Source organism: Leguminivora glycinivorella, chromosome 16, assembly GCF_023078275.1.
Source record: "Leguminivora glycinivorella isolate SPB_JAAS2020 chromosome 16, LegGlyc_1.1, whole genome shotgun sequence".
Taxonomy (NCBI): domain Eukaryota; kingdom Metazoa; phylum Arthropoda; class Insecta; order Lepidoptera; family Tortricidae; genus Leguminivora; species Leguminivora glycinivorella.
In genome coordinates this window covers 10362670-10379972 of record NC_062986.1, presented here as the reverse complement: position 1 = coordinate 10379972, position 17303 = coordinate 10362670, and the positions used below count along the sequence as shown (strand labels likewise).

Here is a 17303-nt window from a genome sequence, read left to right as displayed (position 1 = left end):
TCATGTACTAAAAATCACCATCATCCAGTTTTTTCACACTTTTCCGCCATTTTTTCTTAAATAAAAACATTATTTCCAACCATTTAAGAAAAAATGGCGGAAAAGTGTGAAAAAACTGGATGATGATCCTACAGATCTAAGAAAAATAAATAAAAAAGTCCAGCTTATATTTTGGCTAGTTTATTAAAAAATACATGCATTGTAGCCAAATGGCAACAATATGCATTTAAGGGTTAACCCCCAATGAAAAAAGAGGGGAACACCCCTCTTGTAACAACATGCTTGGTACTAAAGTCTCTCGGCTTGTGGTATCATAAGTGTCAGACGGGTTTACCCATTGCAATATATGCCTTATTTACGTTTCCTTACAATTAGGTTACATAATATATCTCAACGCCAAAAGGTACGAAATTGTATTCGGCGCCAAGACCCTTGTATTTCGTTTTCTTTAATTTTTCGGCCGCTTCAGCCGCTGCGCCGACCTTAAAAGATGTGCCGTGGAGATGAGACGGCATTATAAGTTATATAATTAAGTTATATCAATCCAGAATTTTTTAACATACTACTTAGGTATTTTATTTTATTTTATTCATATTTTTGGGGATGCGATAGGCTGACAATGCCGACATAATGTAACATAGTTCGCCTAACATAACATAGTTGGTAAATATAACTTACAAGTGGTTTTCTTTTTTCTCGCATTTTAATCTGTTTGTGACCTAGTTACTTATTTTGAAGTAAGTTAAATATGCCTGAAACACGTAAAACAGACAAATAAATACGAGGTAAGTTAATTTCAATATTCAGAATTACCATATGTCGTAGAAGGATCTTAATCTTTATGTACCTGCTGTATAAAATTATGTGACTTGTAATTTGTATTATTAATAAATATTATGATTATGATTATGATTAAATAAATATTATTAGGCCGCCTGTTGTTTACCTCTGTAATAAAATTTATTGTAATGTGTGTGTTCCTATGGTGCAATAAAGTGGATATATCTATTGTACCTGTATATGGCTGTTATATGTATACCTGCTGTACCTATTTAAGTACATTTTGAATACCATATTTCAATTGAAAGCTTTAGAAATTAAATATTACCAATTTTTTGCGTTTCAGTGGTTTCAGCATGTTCTTGTAATATTATTGTTGACATCCTTACATATAAATTATGCCGATGCCGTAACGTATTGTTGAGTTTTATCAGGGGCGAGATTTTTGCAAGATTGGCTATGTGGGGCTACCCACATGTTCGGCGGCGGCGGGGGTGCTGGCAGCTCGCAGCCCGCGCAGGCCGCGGCCACAAACCGGCCGGGCGGCTCTCGCGCTTCCACCGGCCACCTGTTCGCCGCGCCCTCCCCCGCACCGCCGGCACCCTCGCCCCGCGCCGCACGCCCGAGGTGCGCGCGTCGGCGAGGCTCCCTCCCCTCATTCGTTCGCGACGCGTCGTCTCGCCGGCCGGCTTCCTATACCCGGGCTCATTCGCACCGCGTCCGTTCCCCGTATCGCTCCACGCACCCCACACTAGTTCACAATGACGGAAAGCACGGACACCCCGGCGGCCGCGGCGCCCGAAAAGACCCCGACCGAGAATGGAACGACTGAGACTCCTCCGGAGGAGACCCCGGAGAAGAAGGAAGCCGAGAAAAAGGAGGAGGAGACCCCGCCGCCCAAGGAGATGCGCGCCGTCGTCCTCACGGGCTTCGGAGGCCTGAAGACCGTCAAGATCCTGAAGAAGCCCGAGCCCACGGTCGGCGAGGGCGAGGTCCTCATTCGCGTCAAAGCCTGGTGAGTCCCTTTTCAAAATGTATCAGTTTCCTTACCGCTCAAAACTTTTTGCTAAAATATCCGAAACGTTGAATCCGAACAGGTTTCCTGTGCGTTTTAAACGCAACGTGTTTTTATAAGACGTTAAATGTGTTTTAAAGTTGTAGACACGAAACGTTTTAGAAATGACGAAGAGGGTATTCCGTTTTTTTTGTTATTGTTAACGGACGTCTTCATCCCTCTAAGTTGCGTTAGGTAGATACGTTGAGATTTTTAGAAGGGGGAATGTTTTGATGTAGGTACCTGGGAATTAATCCTATTCTAAAATTTAAAAATAAGTTCTTCGTAAGTTTGAAAATACACGAAGAACATTCGATCACGTATCTTCAGTAACTGATTACTGAAGATACACCCGATGCAGATCAACTAACAACCTATCCGCAACATCAAAGCAAGTAGCTCTGATTTTCAGTGGTTTGGCACTGGGGGGTGGAGGTTTCGTTCAGGTAGCAATATGCTGCGAATCCGAGCGTGGTGCGCGCCGGGCCCCGCATGCGCCGTGTCTCGCCTGCCTCATTAACATTGCTGATTCACATCTGCCGCCACCGAGATGCATCCAATTGAAAATTCTGCACGCACTCTCCAATTCGCGGCCGACCTGTGTGACGCGCCCTTCAGCGGATTCACACTCCAACGACTCACGACGCGACGGAACTACACATTAAACCCGACATAATTATTCGCAAACACTATTATTAGGCAGACCACTTTTCGAAGCTCGTCAAAATCCATTACCATTTCTGATAAGACATGGAATAATGATGAGCCGATAAATCCGAGATTCCTGTTCATTTGCTCACCTAGGTGTCGTGATCTCTATCGATTTCGCTAGATAGCTCATTGTTTATTCAGTGAATAGTTATGGTAAGTAAATCGTGTTCAATCCGACGAGCGTTCACGCATGCATCGGTGCAGCGGAGCGTGTTGTCTCGGCCGTGGAAGGCTACAATTTTAATGATATTTTGTCATACGAAGCCACACCGTAGCGAGTTCATGCGAAAGTGAGTTGAGCGCCCACTGACATTGTTCTTTGTTCGTTTTTATCGCTCCAGTGCTTGAGATAATGCAGACGACTCGCCTCAAGCTCGAAGCTACTTGCGAGACGACACGGTCATGAGTTATCGGCCACTTTTCTTGTTAAAGTTAACTGGTGTTTGTTTCAGCAATTTTCTTACTTGACGATGAATGATGTGTTTCGCTTTTGTGTTATACTTCCCAGAGCGACTTGCTTGTGACGATAACTGCAGCTACTTGTATTCTATTAATCTTGCTTGGTTAAACTGCAACATATACCTACACTTAGATACCTACAATATCAACATAAACATGGCACCATGACTTACACCAGTTTACACCAGTTACACCGACACCATAATAATAGTTGGCACCAAAACTCCTATAAGATTCTGTAGGCCTAGCACATGATGGCCGCGAGGGTATGTCGCCGCGAGATAGCTCACACGTCTTCTATCTCGCGGCGACATACTCTCGCGGCAAGCATGTGCTAACCCTCTGTTGATAACATCTTATCAAAAGTTAAATAGATAATCTGAATCAGAAATTTGTACCCTGAAATTGAGTACTTATATAATAAAATGTTCTGTGATTTGATACCTACTAGCAAACAGTAAAAATGTAAATATTAGGTACCCGTGCGTGCGGACAGGCGCGGCCCGGCATAAAAAGCTCGCGCCGCAGTAAAGTTACTTAATATTGATTAATACGCCTAATCAGTGTCCCCTGCTGGGCAAAGACCTCCCCTTTATTTTCAATTGGTCCGATCATCATCTATATATATTTCCTTACGCATTCACCTTCTGCATTTCAAAAACAAAACCAATCCCGTTTCGTCCTCTTAAACTTAGTTTAGGGGTAGGTACACAACCAAAATTGTAAAAAAAATTGGGTCAAACTAAAAACACCCTTCCCTTTTCTAGTTTTTTTTTGATAAATGTTCTCCATTTGTCAGTTTTTTAATCGTATTTATTTACAATAATTTTAGTAAGGTGTGCATTTTTTAGGGTTCCGTAGTCAACTAGGAACCCTTATAGTTTCGCCATGTCTGTCTGTCTGTCCGTCCGTCCGTCCGCGGATAATCTCAGTGACCGTTAGCACTAGAAAGCTGAAATTTGGTACCAATATGTATATCAATACCGCAAATAAAGTGGTAAAATAAAAAGTGGAAAAGATGTTTTGTTACGATACAAGTGCGTAAAAAGTAAGTGGGGACAAACGAGTGGCGATAAATTAAAACCCGAACGTGTGATATATTGTTGGATAGGTATTTAAAAATGATACGAGTTTACTAAAATCGTTTTCGATGTATTACGATATTTTCAGTAAGATGATCGCTCCTAAAGGAAAAAAAGTTTCGACCTGGCATATAATGAACCATATGTTTAAAAAATATGCACTCACAAAAAAAACTAGAACTTTACAAAACTTTACTAGAAAAATTGTTTTGAACTTGATAAGGTTTAGTAGTTTTTGAGAAAAATACGAAAATCTACGGAACCGTACACGAGCGTGGCCCGACACGCTCTTGAAAGGAGGGGGTTTTTTTGACGTGTCTGTCTGTCTGTCTATCTGTCCGTCTGTCTGTCTGTCTGTTTGTCTGTCTGTGTGTGTGTCTGTCTGTGGCAAGCTGGAGAACCGATTTTGATTTTGAGTTATTTTGCTTTTGAATTTTTGTGGTCCATCACCACGACTTGTCCATCACACAACTTCATAAGACATTTTTTTTTTTATTTTTGCTTCATAAAAAAGCATATATCGTATTTGCAGTATAAGGCAACAGTGGGTCATGCTATAACACAATGCACAGATGGGCTACATGCATTCTTATTGCCTTTCACTCCTTTAGTCGATGTGTAAGCTAGCTGCAAGGAGGTGCATCCTCCCGCCGCGCTAATTTTAGCCGCTTATCGCTCGCTTACTATGGAAAATGACCGCGACAACCGCCAGCTGCCGCGAGTTATGAACGACCCGGCCGCGGCTGCCTCGCTGGTACCGCCGATGCGACCGGTACCCTAACTAAGATACCAGTTCTGGTCTAGACTGCAACGCAAAAACGTGTGAGTTCCGCCCACACGGTGCAGCGTACCGGCACTGAAGCCGACTAGAGAATATTCAATCTACTCGTATTAACAGTTTTAACCCCCGACGCAAAAACGACGAGGTGTTATAAGTTTGACGTGTCTGTCTGTCTGTCTGCCTGGTTGTCTGTCTGTCTGTGTGTGTGTGTCTGTCTGTGGCATCATAGCTCCCGAACGGATGAACCGATTTAGATGTAGTTTTTTTTGTTTAAAAGCTGAATTAGTCGGGAGTGTTCTTAGCCATGTTTCATGAAAATCTGTCAACTATGTCGGGGTTTTTTTTTTAATTGTGTGGTTAGGTTATAGAAGCATTTATTTCAGTTCATTGTAAATATAAGAACGTAGTGATAATGTAGGAATTTCAGTACCTACATATATTTAAATTTTATAATAATACTATGAGAAACTTTTAGATCAATATACTCCGTCGCATATTGTGTTTGCCGTTACATACTCGTATTTTGAAAGTTGATGAACCAGAACTCTAATAAATAAAATAAAAACTTGAACGCGCTCAAGTCAAGGTTAACGAAGTGCTCTACAAATACCCACCAAACAGCTTAACTAGATTATTATCTCGAAGTTTGTTGACCCACAATTAAATAGTCATTATAATGTAATGTAACGCCGCCGAATGTTTTAAAGAATACCTGTCTAGCCTCCAGTCACGCGGCGCGCGCGCTATGGTGGCCATGACTTTACGACAACGACGAGACTAGGCCGTAAGTGGGTAATACAACTTTCCTTGCAATAACTTTTTTACAATCGTATTGTGAGATCGATGTGATTCATTTCCATCTAAATAGCATTCGCTTGTCAACACGATGTCTGTTGCACATTTCAGTTCCAGCTTTGTTTTGGCTAAGAAAAATAAATCCTGGACTGAGAGGGATCTGGATTATGTCTCACTTAATTAAGCTTCTCGTTACAATTGTGGAAGAAATCGCAGCGGGCGGCTGCTTGAGATGATTCATGTGCACATGGATTGTTTTAACGGCTACCTAACTTGTACTTAACAATTTGTGATAAAAACATAGTCGTAAAAATTCAAATAGCCCCCTCAAGTATTTGTTTCCTTTTCGATCAATCAGCCCAGGCTGCAGAACAAGGGTGTCTTGTTTGACGGTGCTATTAAATTAATGAGTTGTGACCGTTATAAAATAAAATCTCTCCGACGATACATGGTGCGTCGGTGCAGCGTTGTCTGCGCGCCGATCAACTAATGTTGTAGTAAGTCTTCTCAAAGGGTTCTGACCAATGAATAACATACCATTATTTTCAATTAGGTCAAGTCGGTGTCAGTGTGAGACGTCTTCCAAGAACAATCGACGTACTCACGCCTTTCGTGAGTGGCTTTCTTTTTGATTCCGAGAGTGCTTAATTATATGTGGAGATAAGTAGTGAGGGATGGGAAATGCGATCGTAGATTTTTTGTTGTGTAGCGGGCATGTGTTCTACATCATTTATACATTTCTTAGAACACGGAACGATATGGAAACCCTCTTTAACGGTCGTCTGATGAGGACTTTACGAATCATTGCTATAACAGTAATATACCCGTCAATTTGAATTAATATACCTACTGTAACATTGAATTACGTTTAAAATCTTTTATCAAACAAAATTAGAGATTCTATCTCATGACGTAATTGGTCTTCTTTTTTGTGGCGAAAGTGCTCGTTAATTGCTTACATCCTTTCCTTTGTTGGCGTATCAATTTAAGGACTAAAAATAGCGTTTTGCCCCTCGTGATGCGACGCTCTATGGTATAAAGTGCAGTATTGTGCATTTTAATGGGCTTTGAAGCCACATAAGATGGGAGAGATGAATTTGTTTATTACCCTCTTCCTTATTGAGAGCGTCTGGCCGAGATAGCTCTCTTCCTATGAGTCACTAGAAAGCTATGTTCTTGAACTAACTCGATTGGAATAACTCGCCATTCTACCTGACTGCAAGTACTGCAACCACTGTGTAGGTGGACTCGCTCCCAAGATTGCACATCTACAATTGCTTCTATAACTCTACCTACACTTTGCAGGCGTTTCTCGTTGCGTAAACTTGAAAATCTTTAAACTTATTAGCAGGACTATGTAGCATTAGTTTTGATTTATTGAAAGACAAAAAAGAGGGTCAGCTGTGTAATCATTTTTATTTTATAATAACACGTTATCCCGTTGTGTCAAGATGCAACCGCCTATCCATCTTTCAATCAATCATGTTCAGTTTGATGGGCAGCTTATGTTTACAGTCAAACTCGTTAAAAACGGCGTGAACGTTTTATTTTTATTTTGAGATGTCCTATTTGTAGGAAATGCATCTGTCTGTTAAAACAATTGAATGAACTAAATGTTTGCGGTACATAGGCGATGTGTCATGGTCTTTATTCTCGCATAGTACTTGTACTTGTTTGACATGGTACTCCTTACGCACATGACTCAGTCCACGGTACACACGTTAGTATCGTAATTGACTCATCACCACCACTACTATTTGAAAACAAATAACTAAACTGCCAATTAAAATAAATATTGCTATGCTATAACAGTATCCTTATGTAATAAGATAGAAATTTACGTTAAAAATAGTAAAAATAAACAATAAAAGTAAAATTCGGCTTATTTATACCTACATTCATACTTGTTTATAAAGTGAATTGATTTTTTTTAATAAAAATAACAAAGTAGTTGGCTTATCGCTTTACATTTAATTGCATGTGCGATAAAGTGATCGATTAGTCACCTCACCTCTAACAGCAATCGATAGTCGCGGCAACTGGCGGGAGGTTATAAGTAGATCACCTAAGTTCAGACAGGGTATACCTATGTAGCTTTTCGGCACAGGGTCCTTTAAGAACGTGAAGCGTAAGGAATTAAAAATATGAACTACACTTGATATAAACGACGTAGATAGTTATCCCATTTATACAAAAAAGTGTAGCAGCTCATCTTACACAATTCTGTTAAGTTTTTTACAAACAAATGCAAAAAGTTGAATAGGGACAAACAATCGTCAATTTAGTGTTAGGTTTGAGTTTGACAAACGTTAAAGTTACTTAAACCTATGGCTAATGTAATCCCCTGTGTAAGTGTTCCCCAATATTTATTTATTAATTCACTGTCATCACTGGATAGGAAAGTTAAACATGTGCAAATTTAAACAGTGTATTTATTAGTATACGGTATTTAGAATTCTTGTAGGTAGACACGACATTTTACCCGAATGCATCTTTTCTAATAGACAGAAGGAGAAAACTCAATGTTGATGATCTTGAATATCCTCCGTATGTGCTATCCCCAAGCTCCTATTTTCCGTAGCTCTCAGCCAGGCGGAAGCATTGGGAATCTGAGTGAACATATGCCTGTCTATAAAATCCTTCATCGCAGCAGATGCTGCAGCGGGGTCGCGGCCTGCCGCCGCCCGCGACCACATTGTGAGTCTGCCAAGTCATTGAACTTACGAAAATGCTCCTTCGCTTATTGTGCCCATAATCGAATCAACTCGCCGCTCTATATGGCAGTAAACAAGCCGGATTCTTTTATCTTTTTTGACAAATAAAACACGCATGACAGGTAACAAATCTCCAAAATATCCGACCGGAATTTCTCGGAACCTTAAACGTCGTGTCGTGCGTGTGCCCTTATTTAGATGTGTATCTAAAATCAATCTCGATCTCGTTGCGCTTTTATGTAATTTAACGTCTTTTATGCATCGTTTAAAGGGAATGGGCCTTCAAGTCTTCATTGTGTTTTATTGTAGGTGGTTTTTCGCGGTTGCCGGGCAAAATGAATTGGAAAATCCCGTGAGTGGGTACTGCATGGAAAAGGGGTGTGGTTGCGTCGTGGCAGGGTGGTCGGCATGGGGGGTGTTCGTCGCACTCGGGGGCGAGGGGTTCAGCTCCTGTAGTCTGCGAGGCGCGGGGGGCCGCCGGATCAATACGGCGCGTCCCCTGCCCTCGCCTCGAACCTCACTTCCTCACGCCGACCAATCTCCGCGGGCCCTACGTCTTTCGACGCCAATGCTTATTTTTTATAGCACCCATTAACCAAGCTCTCCGATAAATGAATAGAAGCACATTGTGTTGATATTTTTTTTCTTCTCTCGACTAGCGGCATCTTTCTATTCTTATGTTAATAATTCATATCTGATACAATCGAGCATAATCTTTCTCCACGCGATGGCTTTCGATTATCGGACCGATTCTTATACCGGCGTGAGTAACGGCTGACATTACCAACTACTTGTTGAATGTGACGCTGGCTCCGTCTTATCTACTCAATAAGAGTAACACAACACGTTTATTTCTCAACTTGAATATACTTTGAGTTTAAATAACGAGATATTTGTTTCTATTTTAGTATTTTTTATTTCGTTAGCATCATAAAACAATGTAAGATTATCCTGCCAAATCAGAAGTGCTTTGCTACCCTATTCAAATTAAATTTGGCTTAGCTCCTAAACAATGTGTACCTACTTATGAAAAAAAGTTGAACCGTCTATACCTACTGCTCCAAATTTATTATTTTTCAGTATGGGTATAAACCAGGTTGTATATGGTCGATAATATTGGCTTCATAATTGAATATAATATTCGTTAATGCCAGTTATTCTTTTAAATTATTGGTTGATATGATATTATAAAAGACCCTGTAGTGGAGGCCTGCAGTAAAATCTCATTTCCCTAGCTTCGTTTTATCAGTCGGATGTATCTCCATTCTCCATCATCAATATAATGACCGTCTATTTACCTACTTATTCTCTATAATCTGTACAGCTTGACCGTTCTAGCAATCTTAATAAAGTTTCAGTTTACTAAATTTAATACAACACAAGGTAGACAATACGATTTCATTCATAAAGATCCGAGTTATTATATAGGAATGTGTTCACTGTTCAATGCGTTTTTTTAATAGTTTCTTACTTAAAAATGTTTTAATTAAGAAAATATGCCTCAAGACTGTTCATCAGCGCCATTTTGTGCAATTAAAAAAACGGTAGGTAGTGTTTTGCTAAGTGAATTCCCATTGTGCGAAAGCAGGACCACGCGTCGTGAGAAACATTCCTGCGGGCATCAACCGCCGTCCCGCGAACGCGCAAAGTTAAATTAATTGAGCAACTAGGTGGCTCTGCCAGTATTAATCCGCTAGTCGTGTAGGATTGGGCCTCGGGAACGCAATACGTGTTTAGAGTATAAATTCCGGTACGGAGCCGACTCGCAGATCTATATTTAGTTACATAGTAAGGGCTCCCTTCAACTCGCCCTAGCGCTAGCATTCATTTTTTGCTACAACATTTGGGACGCTGCTGTAATGATATTCCGTTTATTACTCAGTGACGGCATCGGGTTCGATGCCAGTATTCTGAGAGTCATTTTTTTGCGCTCGCATTCATACAGATGTTAGTAAGGGCGTGCTACATTAGCATATCGTATTATATGTACCGTCTTTCTTGTCGCTCCGCTTTAAGGATTACAGCCATAGAATTATTGTGATTTGATTATTTTTATTCGATTGTATAATGAATGATTAGATTTTATTTCCGTCAGGATCTCGCCTCCACTCACAGAGACCTTATTAGAATTTTTGGAACTGACCAAGGTGACCATAAATAGAACATGTTTAAACAATTACTATTACATGACCCTATCAACAGTAATATGAATAATGCTACATATTTATAACTACATTAGCCAAGACTCTAGCTTAAAATGCGCATTCCATGACAATTTCTTATCTGAAGAGCTTTCTTTTTGTTTTCTGAGGGTTGATAATATTTTATCTCTATTTGTTTTGTTTATCGATTGAAGCAGCGTGATGTTTTTATCCTGACCCATGAGCCGTCAAAAGGTTGTAAAGACAAGCTGTTTTTACTCTACTGCCGCAGAAGGGGGCTAATTTATTCATAAGTTTCATATCCAGAGGGATGCTTCTGTTTCTTCCGTAGCGATATAAACAGCGCAATGCGTATTTGTCTTATTTGTTTCGGATCTGCATTTTGTTTTTCCTAAAAACATATGATGGTGTGGTCATATATGATGAAAGTCTTCATGCTTAAGGCAAAGTAAGCAAACATATCGAATTTATTTGAACTTATAGTTGCCAATTAATCTTCACTAGTCAACAGCAGGGGTGTTAAATAAATGTCGGTCGTTGTGGCCCGTCGGACTTCGTTAGCTGATGGAAGGAGGCGATCGGCATCCATTCGTTTCCATTTCTTCGGAAAATGTTTGCGATTTTATCGTGAATTCTACTTTACCGAACCCATTCGTATCAAACGACTTGTCAATGGCATCCGTTAATGAAATGAAGTTGTAATGAAATACAGTCCGACTATTTAGGAATCTCGCAGCGTTTGAATCATAGATCTACAAATGGTAACTAGTTTTTGCCTAGTACCTAGTCTGTTACAACTCTCGGTTATTCATTACATTAGGTTACATGTGCCTTTTCTGGGAAAGAAGAATCCTTATAGATACGTACGTCTGTGTTCCTCTTTTAAGCAGAACAAAAAATATATGTTAAGGCAGAGATAGAGACCGATCACACTCATAATTTTAGTAACCCCCTATCGGCACCTTTTGAATTTAAAAGTATTCGTATCGTACTAATTTGCCATGCCTCTTTTTTACGTGAACTTGAAATCTAACGGAGCAATTACAACTTCCGAATTCCGATTCAATAAAGCCCTTCTGAGTCAAAGTCAAGTTATTATCAGTTATTGTGTAAGCGGGCTCCTGAGAGCGTTAATGGTTGGTTCATCAATCGAATGCTTGTCTGTTTATAGCGTTGCTGTTAGACGGTTTGAGAGCACGCGTGGCTACGGAATTAGAGTAAGCATAGGGGGAAACATGAATGTGATGGTAATTGTAGACATCCGATGTTCTATATTTGTAATATTGGTTACATACCTACAGTAAGAGTATTCCAAACATAACTACTAGGTTACATACATAGCCTACATAGGTGTAGTACTTTGTACATTCATATCCGAATATGTTGGTATTTTTGAACAAATATCTACTTCAGTCTATTTATCAATTGTCCGCTGACTCCCTGTTAAACGCAAAATTATCACAATATATGTACATTGAACATTGTATTTCTTCTCCATTCAAAACACCTAACTTAGACAAATATTTACTAGTCTTATGATTTGTCTTTCACAAAAAACTAAGAGTCATTAACATGGAATCTATTTGTTCTACTTCTATACACATTCTGATAAGACAAAGTCAGTTTGCATACCCAGAATATCTGATTTGAACCCTGATACGTGGCCCCTCACTGTCAAGCCGGACCCGCTGGTCACTTCCTGGCGGGACAATTAACGTAGATGACTGCGACGAATATTTGTGGTATGACGGTTGCTATGTGGGGTGACTAATTAACAATGAAGTTGCAAATGTACATTCCTCCGTCAATTACTTGCTTTGGTGCCAAGACTGCCAAGGCACCGACACAATGATGCCATAATCATCGTATGCAAAACATTAAAAAAGGTCTTGTTTTCCAAGAATTATATCGTAACATAGTAAACGATAGTGCTCCCTAAAGTTTTCAACGCTGTGTCAGTAATAAAACGAGATCAAATCTAGCGTTGACAGATGGCTAATCCCTTTCCTGAAATTGGCAGACAACTCGTGCAAACTTCAGCCGCACCATTCGCCGACGCCCGACGGCGGGCTTACTCGCAGACGACAGTCATTTACCAACTTTTAGAATAATCGGTTTATTCAACCACTTACATATAGGTATAAGAGTTCATTTTCAAAACTATGGAAATCTCGCTATAAAATAGTACTGTGAACGAACGAAAACCTTAAGGACCATTAGAAGTTGAAATTAGAATTAAGTGCAACCTAAATCCATTTCACCCAATTCTTAAACCGTAAAAGTAATGCTGACTAAAAAAGACCTTGAACGGCATCCTAAAAATACATTTTGGTATTCCGAAAATCACGAATACCTACTTCCGTTTAAGTTTTTTTTACTTTTAAGCATGTGTTTAAGTGCCACACAGAAGTAAGCACGTGTTGCGCATAACATATAGCTACTCGGAGCCTGACGTGCATACCGGCGCGGGAGTACGCAGGAGTATGTACACGCAATTATGGCAGATAACGAAATGTACGTCCATTATGATGTATGAAACTGTGACGACTGCCTACAGCCTCAGGGCTGTCCAAGATTTCTAAATATTTGAAACGTAGATAGTGTTCCAAAATAAATATGTTGGCCAAGTCGTGCAGTTCGTAATTGAAGGATCTACTTAAATTTTTGTGGATCTGTTAAATACTAGTAATAACGATAAATTTTACGAATTTTTCAAATATATCATTTTGGTAAATTAAAATTAATAGTTTGATGATAACTCAGTGACCAGACTGGGACACAGCCGACATGATATGTAGCTCTAAATATGTGAGCTATGCCGCTCATTTCCGACCTCACCATAGGTGGAATCCCTAGTCACAGTTCGGCGAGTGTAGAGATCGGAAGCCGATAGAGTTGTCACGCCGCGCTCAACGCGTTACATTGTTTGTATTCACTCTGCTATCTCAAACCGCTAACCGGATATTAAGTCGCTTCTAACAAGCAGTTTGGTCATCCCTAAATTGGTTACTGAATTAGAAAAATAACACACTACTTGAAGAGGCGGTTTTGAGTTTCCGAAAAATATTAACCGCGGAAACGCTTTTACATCTAATGGCATTCCTTATCAGTTCCAAGACGGAAGAAAAAGCTTTCTACGTTACGTTCAAGCAAAGCTAAATTTAGCCCCTAGGGTATACGTGATGACACGATGGCTCTAGTTTATTTTTGGACAAGGTTAATTAATTGCGGCTAGACGGTTTAAGTAAAAATGCGGTCCATAAGTCCAGTCACGCTATTGGTGACACACTAGCACAGTTTCATTATTCACGCGACAATTTCCATAGTTTACATTCCATGCTTATGATTAAAAATACATAGTAATGGCAGTTGTTAGATGGACTTCGTTGCATTGCAAATATATGCCAATCGTTGAAAAATAGATCGTCGCTGACAATCATCGTTCGTATTCAGTAAGGTCTGGTTGGGGTTGTAAGTAAACAGTTTGGAGATTCCCAACAAGTGTTACTCTTGTCTTGTCCCAGTGTTTGTCTTACCTTGTTTAACTTTTCATACCCGTCAATTATTTCTTATGAATCTAATCTAATAGTTCTTGGCAATAAATAAATCATTTTTTGTTCAGAATAGAATCATGCACCATAACATAAAAAAATAACTTAGTGACACAGGAAGGATACATTCGGACTGTTCTGTATTAATTATTCGTGTGATACTATACAGCACGACCACGGAGGATTTTATTAATTCTGATGCGGTACAAATTCACGAAAAAAAATGTACTTTTTTGTACTGACGTTTAAAAAAAATGTACCCTTATGATTTTGGAGTTTCGACATAGGGCCCGGGGTCGTGCTAGGTAGGTACTCCCTGGCACGTACAAATTCACGAAAAAAATGTACTTTTTTGTACTTACCTTTTTAAAAAAAATACCCTCATGGTTTCGGAGTTTTGACATGGGGTGTGGTCGTGCTAGATAGGTGGTACTTCCTGGCACGACCACACTATATTTATGTTTAATTTGATGGTCAAATGAATACTAAACAAGTGTTTTGAAATTGTACTATGTAAATTACTTCAAAAACTTAGTGCGGTCGTGCCAGGGAGTACCTATCTAGCACGACCACAACCCATGTCGAAACTCCGAAACCATGAGGGTACTTTTTATAAAAAGGTAAGTACAGAAAAGTACATTTTTTTCTCCGTGGTCGTGCTGTATAGTATCACCCTAATTATTCACCATAAGTCATATTGCAGCAATTAATAAGACAAGTATGACTAGTATTGGTATTACGCATTATTCTGCGGCAAGGCTACCTACTAAACAACACATGTGACGTTTTCAATATAAAGGGTAGGTACCAACTTATTGTTGGTTTTCAATAAGATCGATTTCATATTGAAGCTATTCTGCCTTTTTGATCGAAAACGTCACAAATAGAGTTAGATGGTATAACGTTACGTGTATAGCTAACATTGATTCAGCCTGTTCATATTCGTATTATGAGGGAATGAGCAACTCAGCTTCCTGTGGCCGTAATAGACGCATAACCATGTGCGTTAACTCGGCAACGTCGAACCGGAATACAAATGAATCAGAAAGTACTTGAGTGAGGAATTTCCTTTTAGTGCATTTGTACTCATGCTAATATGCTGCGAACTATTTATCGCCGCAGAGACTATATTTATGGCTATATCAGTCATGTCATAAGGCTTAGCATAATGCTTGCAGCCTTGCAGCGCTTATGAGGTACTTCGCGCGCTAAGACCTGAACTAGGGATAACAGAATAGATATATTATACAACCTGCAATTACAAACAAGGCCTCCATAAACTGCAGGTTCTTTAAAATGTATCGGTTTTTATTTTGTTATTAGGAGGCCATTATGCTGTTTTGTCACAGAATATATAATAGTACAAGTACAGAAGGCTCACTCCTTTGAAGTTCACAAAACGCCGCCATTCTAAATTATTACCTACATTAACAAACGGACCGCACGCGTGCAGTCGCGGAGTGAGCCGCCCCTCCTATTGTACTGACCCCATGTACCCCACTCTTTCGCGCTCTTTACTTGATTCCTAAAAATATCACTCTACGACATCATCTCTCTTTTTATCATCTTAAGAAAAATATTTTTAGATAGTACCTAATTCCACACACCTTGCATTTGTTCAGTTTATGCTATCCTGTCCGAAATGGCGTTAATGTTTTTACTGTTAGTTATTAGTTAGCTAGCTATAAATCTGGTGGTGGCAGAATAACAGCGTCCGTTGCTGGCAGTCCTTGTGGCCGCTGCGCCTCGAGGCCCTCTGGCACAGACATTAGCTGAGCCACCTACCTTTTCAATTAGTTTGTAAGCATGCCTGTGTACTTTTATAATGTACCTGTGTTCAAACTTTTGAATAAACGTCTTTATTATTATATAGCAGTGCTTGGTGACGCTTTACTTAAAACACCTTGACAGACTGAAGAGAACAAGCTTTGCGGTAGCGACAAATCCTTCTGCAGGCTATAGAACTCCTGCAGGAAAAAGTAGATACATATTTGTATGCTGTATTCAGTGCCCGAGTATATCACAAAAAAAAGTTCATCTATATTTTCTGCTAAAATTTTCCTAAAGTTTTTTCTGCAAGATATCTTTCGGCAGTTCATCAGCCTATTCATCAACTCTCCTAATTGGACCCAATTATCACTAATTACGCGGCTTAATTCCATCCCATGCAAATAAAGTTTCAAGGATCCACTGGTTTGCTTTACCAATAACACCGTGTAACTTGCGATAAACATGTTCCACCGAGAACTTGAAGTATGAGGCTAAAGCCAAACATCCTTCATTATTTACCATTCCATTCTATGTAGCACCCACGGCGCATTACAATGACGTCTCTGCACTAAACATGCTCCGCCTTCTCGAATAACGATGCATGATAGTGAAAGATTTAAGTACTTTGACGTTCCTTTTTCGTTCTTTTTAACAGGCGACGATGGGGCTTATAAATTAAAGTCTTCCGCCTCAACGTTTTCGATTACATTAACCTTCCCGATTGTCGCCTGGAATGCTCGTATCGAAAATGAAAGTAAAATTGGAGATGCAATATCGCGCGGGCGCCAGTAGCGGCTGGAAGGATTTCGCCGAAGCGCAATGGAACGTGACGCTCGACATCCGACTTGCGCAAATTCCTTCACCGTGAACGCTACGAAATTTATACCAACAGTAACGGCTACTATGCTCGCAAAGAAGACAATAGTTCTGTTAATCTATTGTGACTAATAGAAAACCACTAGAAGACTCGGCCAACTTACAAATTTCTATTACTAATTTTACTAATTTGGATTCTATTTTAAGCAGTGGCTTACTTCGTCACTTAACTGAACAGTGTGTTTTTGACGTAAGTTATCCACTATTCAAAGGCGCCTTAATTGAATTTCGAAGTTACGCGAGCGTTAAACGACTTCAAATTTAATTACCGACTGAATACTTACTTTTACAAGCCAAGTTACTTTTGTTAGAGTACCTAACTTGTCTTGAATACCGTCTGTTTCACATCAATTAACAGTATTAATGGTGGTTTACACACCTACATATTTACCTTCTATATAAACGAAATACTAATAGATTCCATGATTCCGAGAATAATTATTTCCCCCGAGGAACTTATGTAGGTGACCTAGGGCCTAGGCTGTACTATAGGGCCGAGGTTAAAAATATCACCCCATGTCGGTGCAGGTCGATCGTGTCTGCCTCGCCTACCGGCGGCGCGACGTCG

General features: G+C 39.8%; 1 protein-coding gene across 1 annotated transcript in view; it reads left to right on the top strand.

Annotated features, from left to right (window-relative positions):
* Positions 1-1428: 1428 nt before the first annotated feature.
* The window catches only part of LOC125234517 (synaptic vesicle membrane protein VAT-1 homolog-like), a 40353-nt gene continuing 24478 nt past the window's right edge, over positions 1429-17303 (top strand). Inside the window, 1 exon segment of the mRNA XM_048140784.1 lies at positions 1429-1795. Coding sequence (XP_047996741.1) covers positions 1542-1795 — 254 coding nt within the window. The 5' untranslated portion in view covers positions 1429-1541.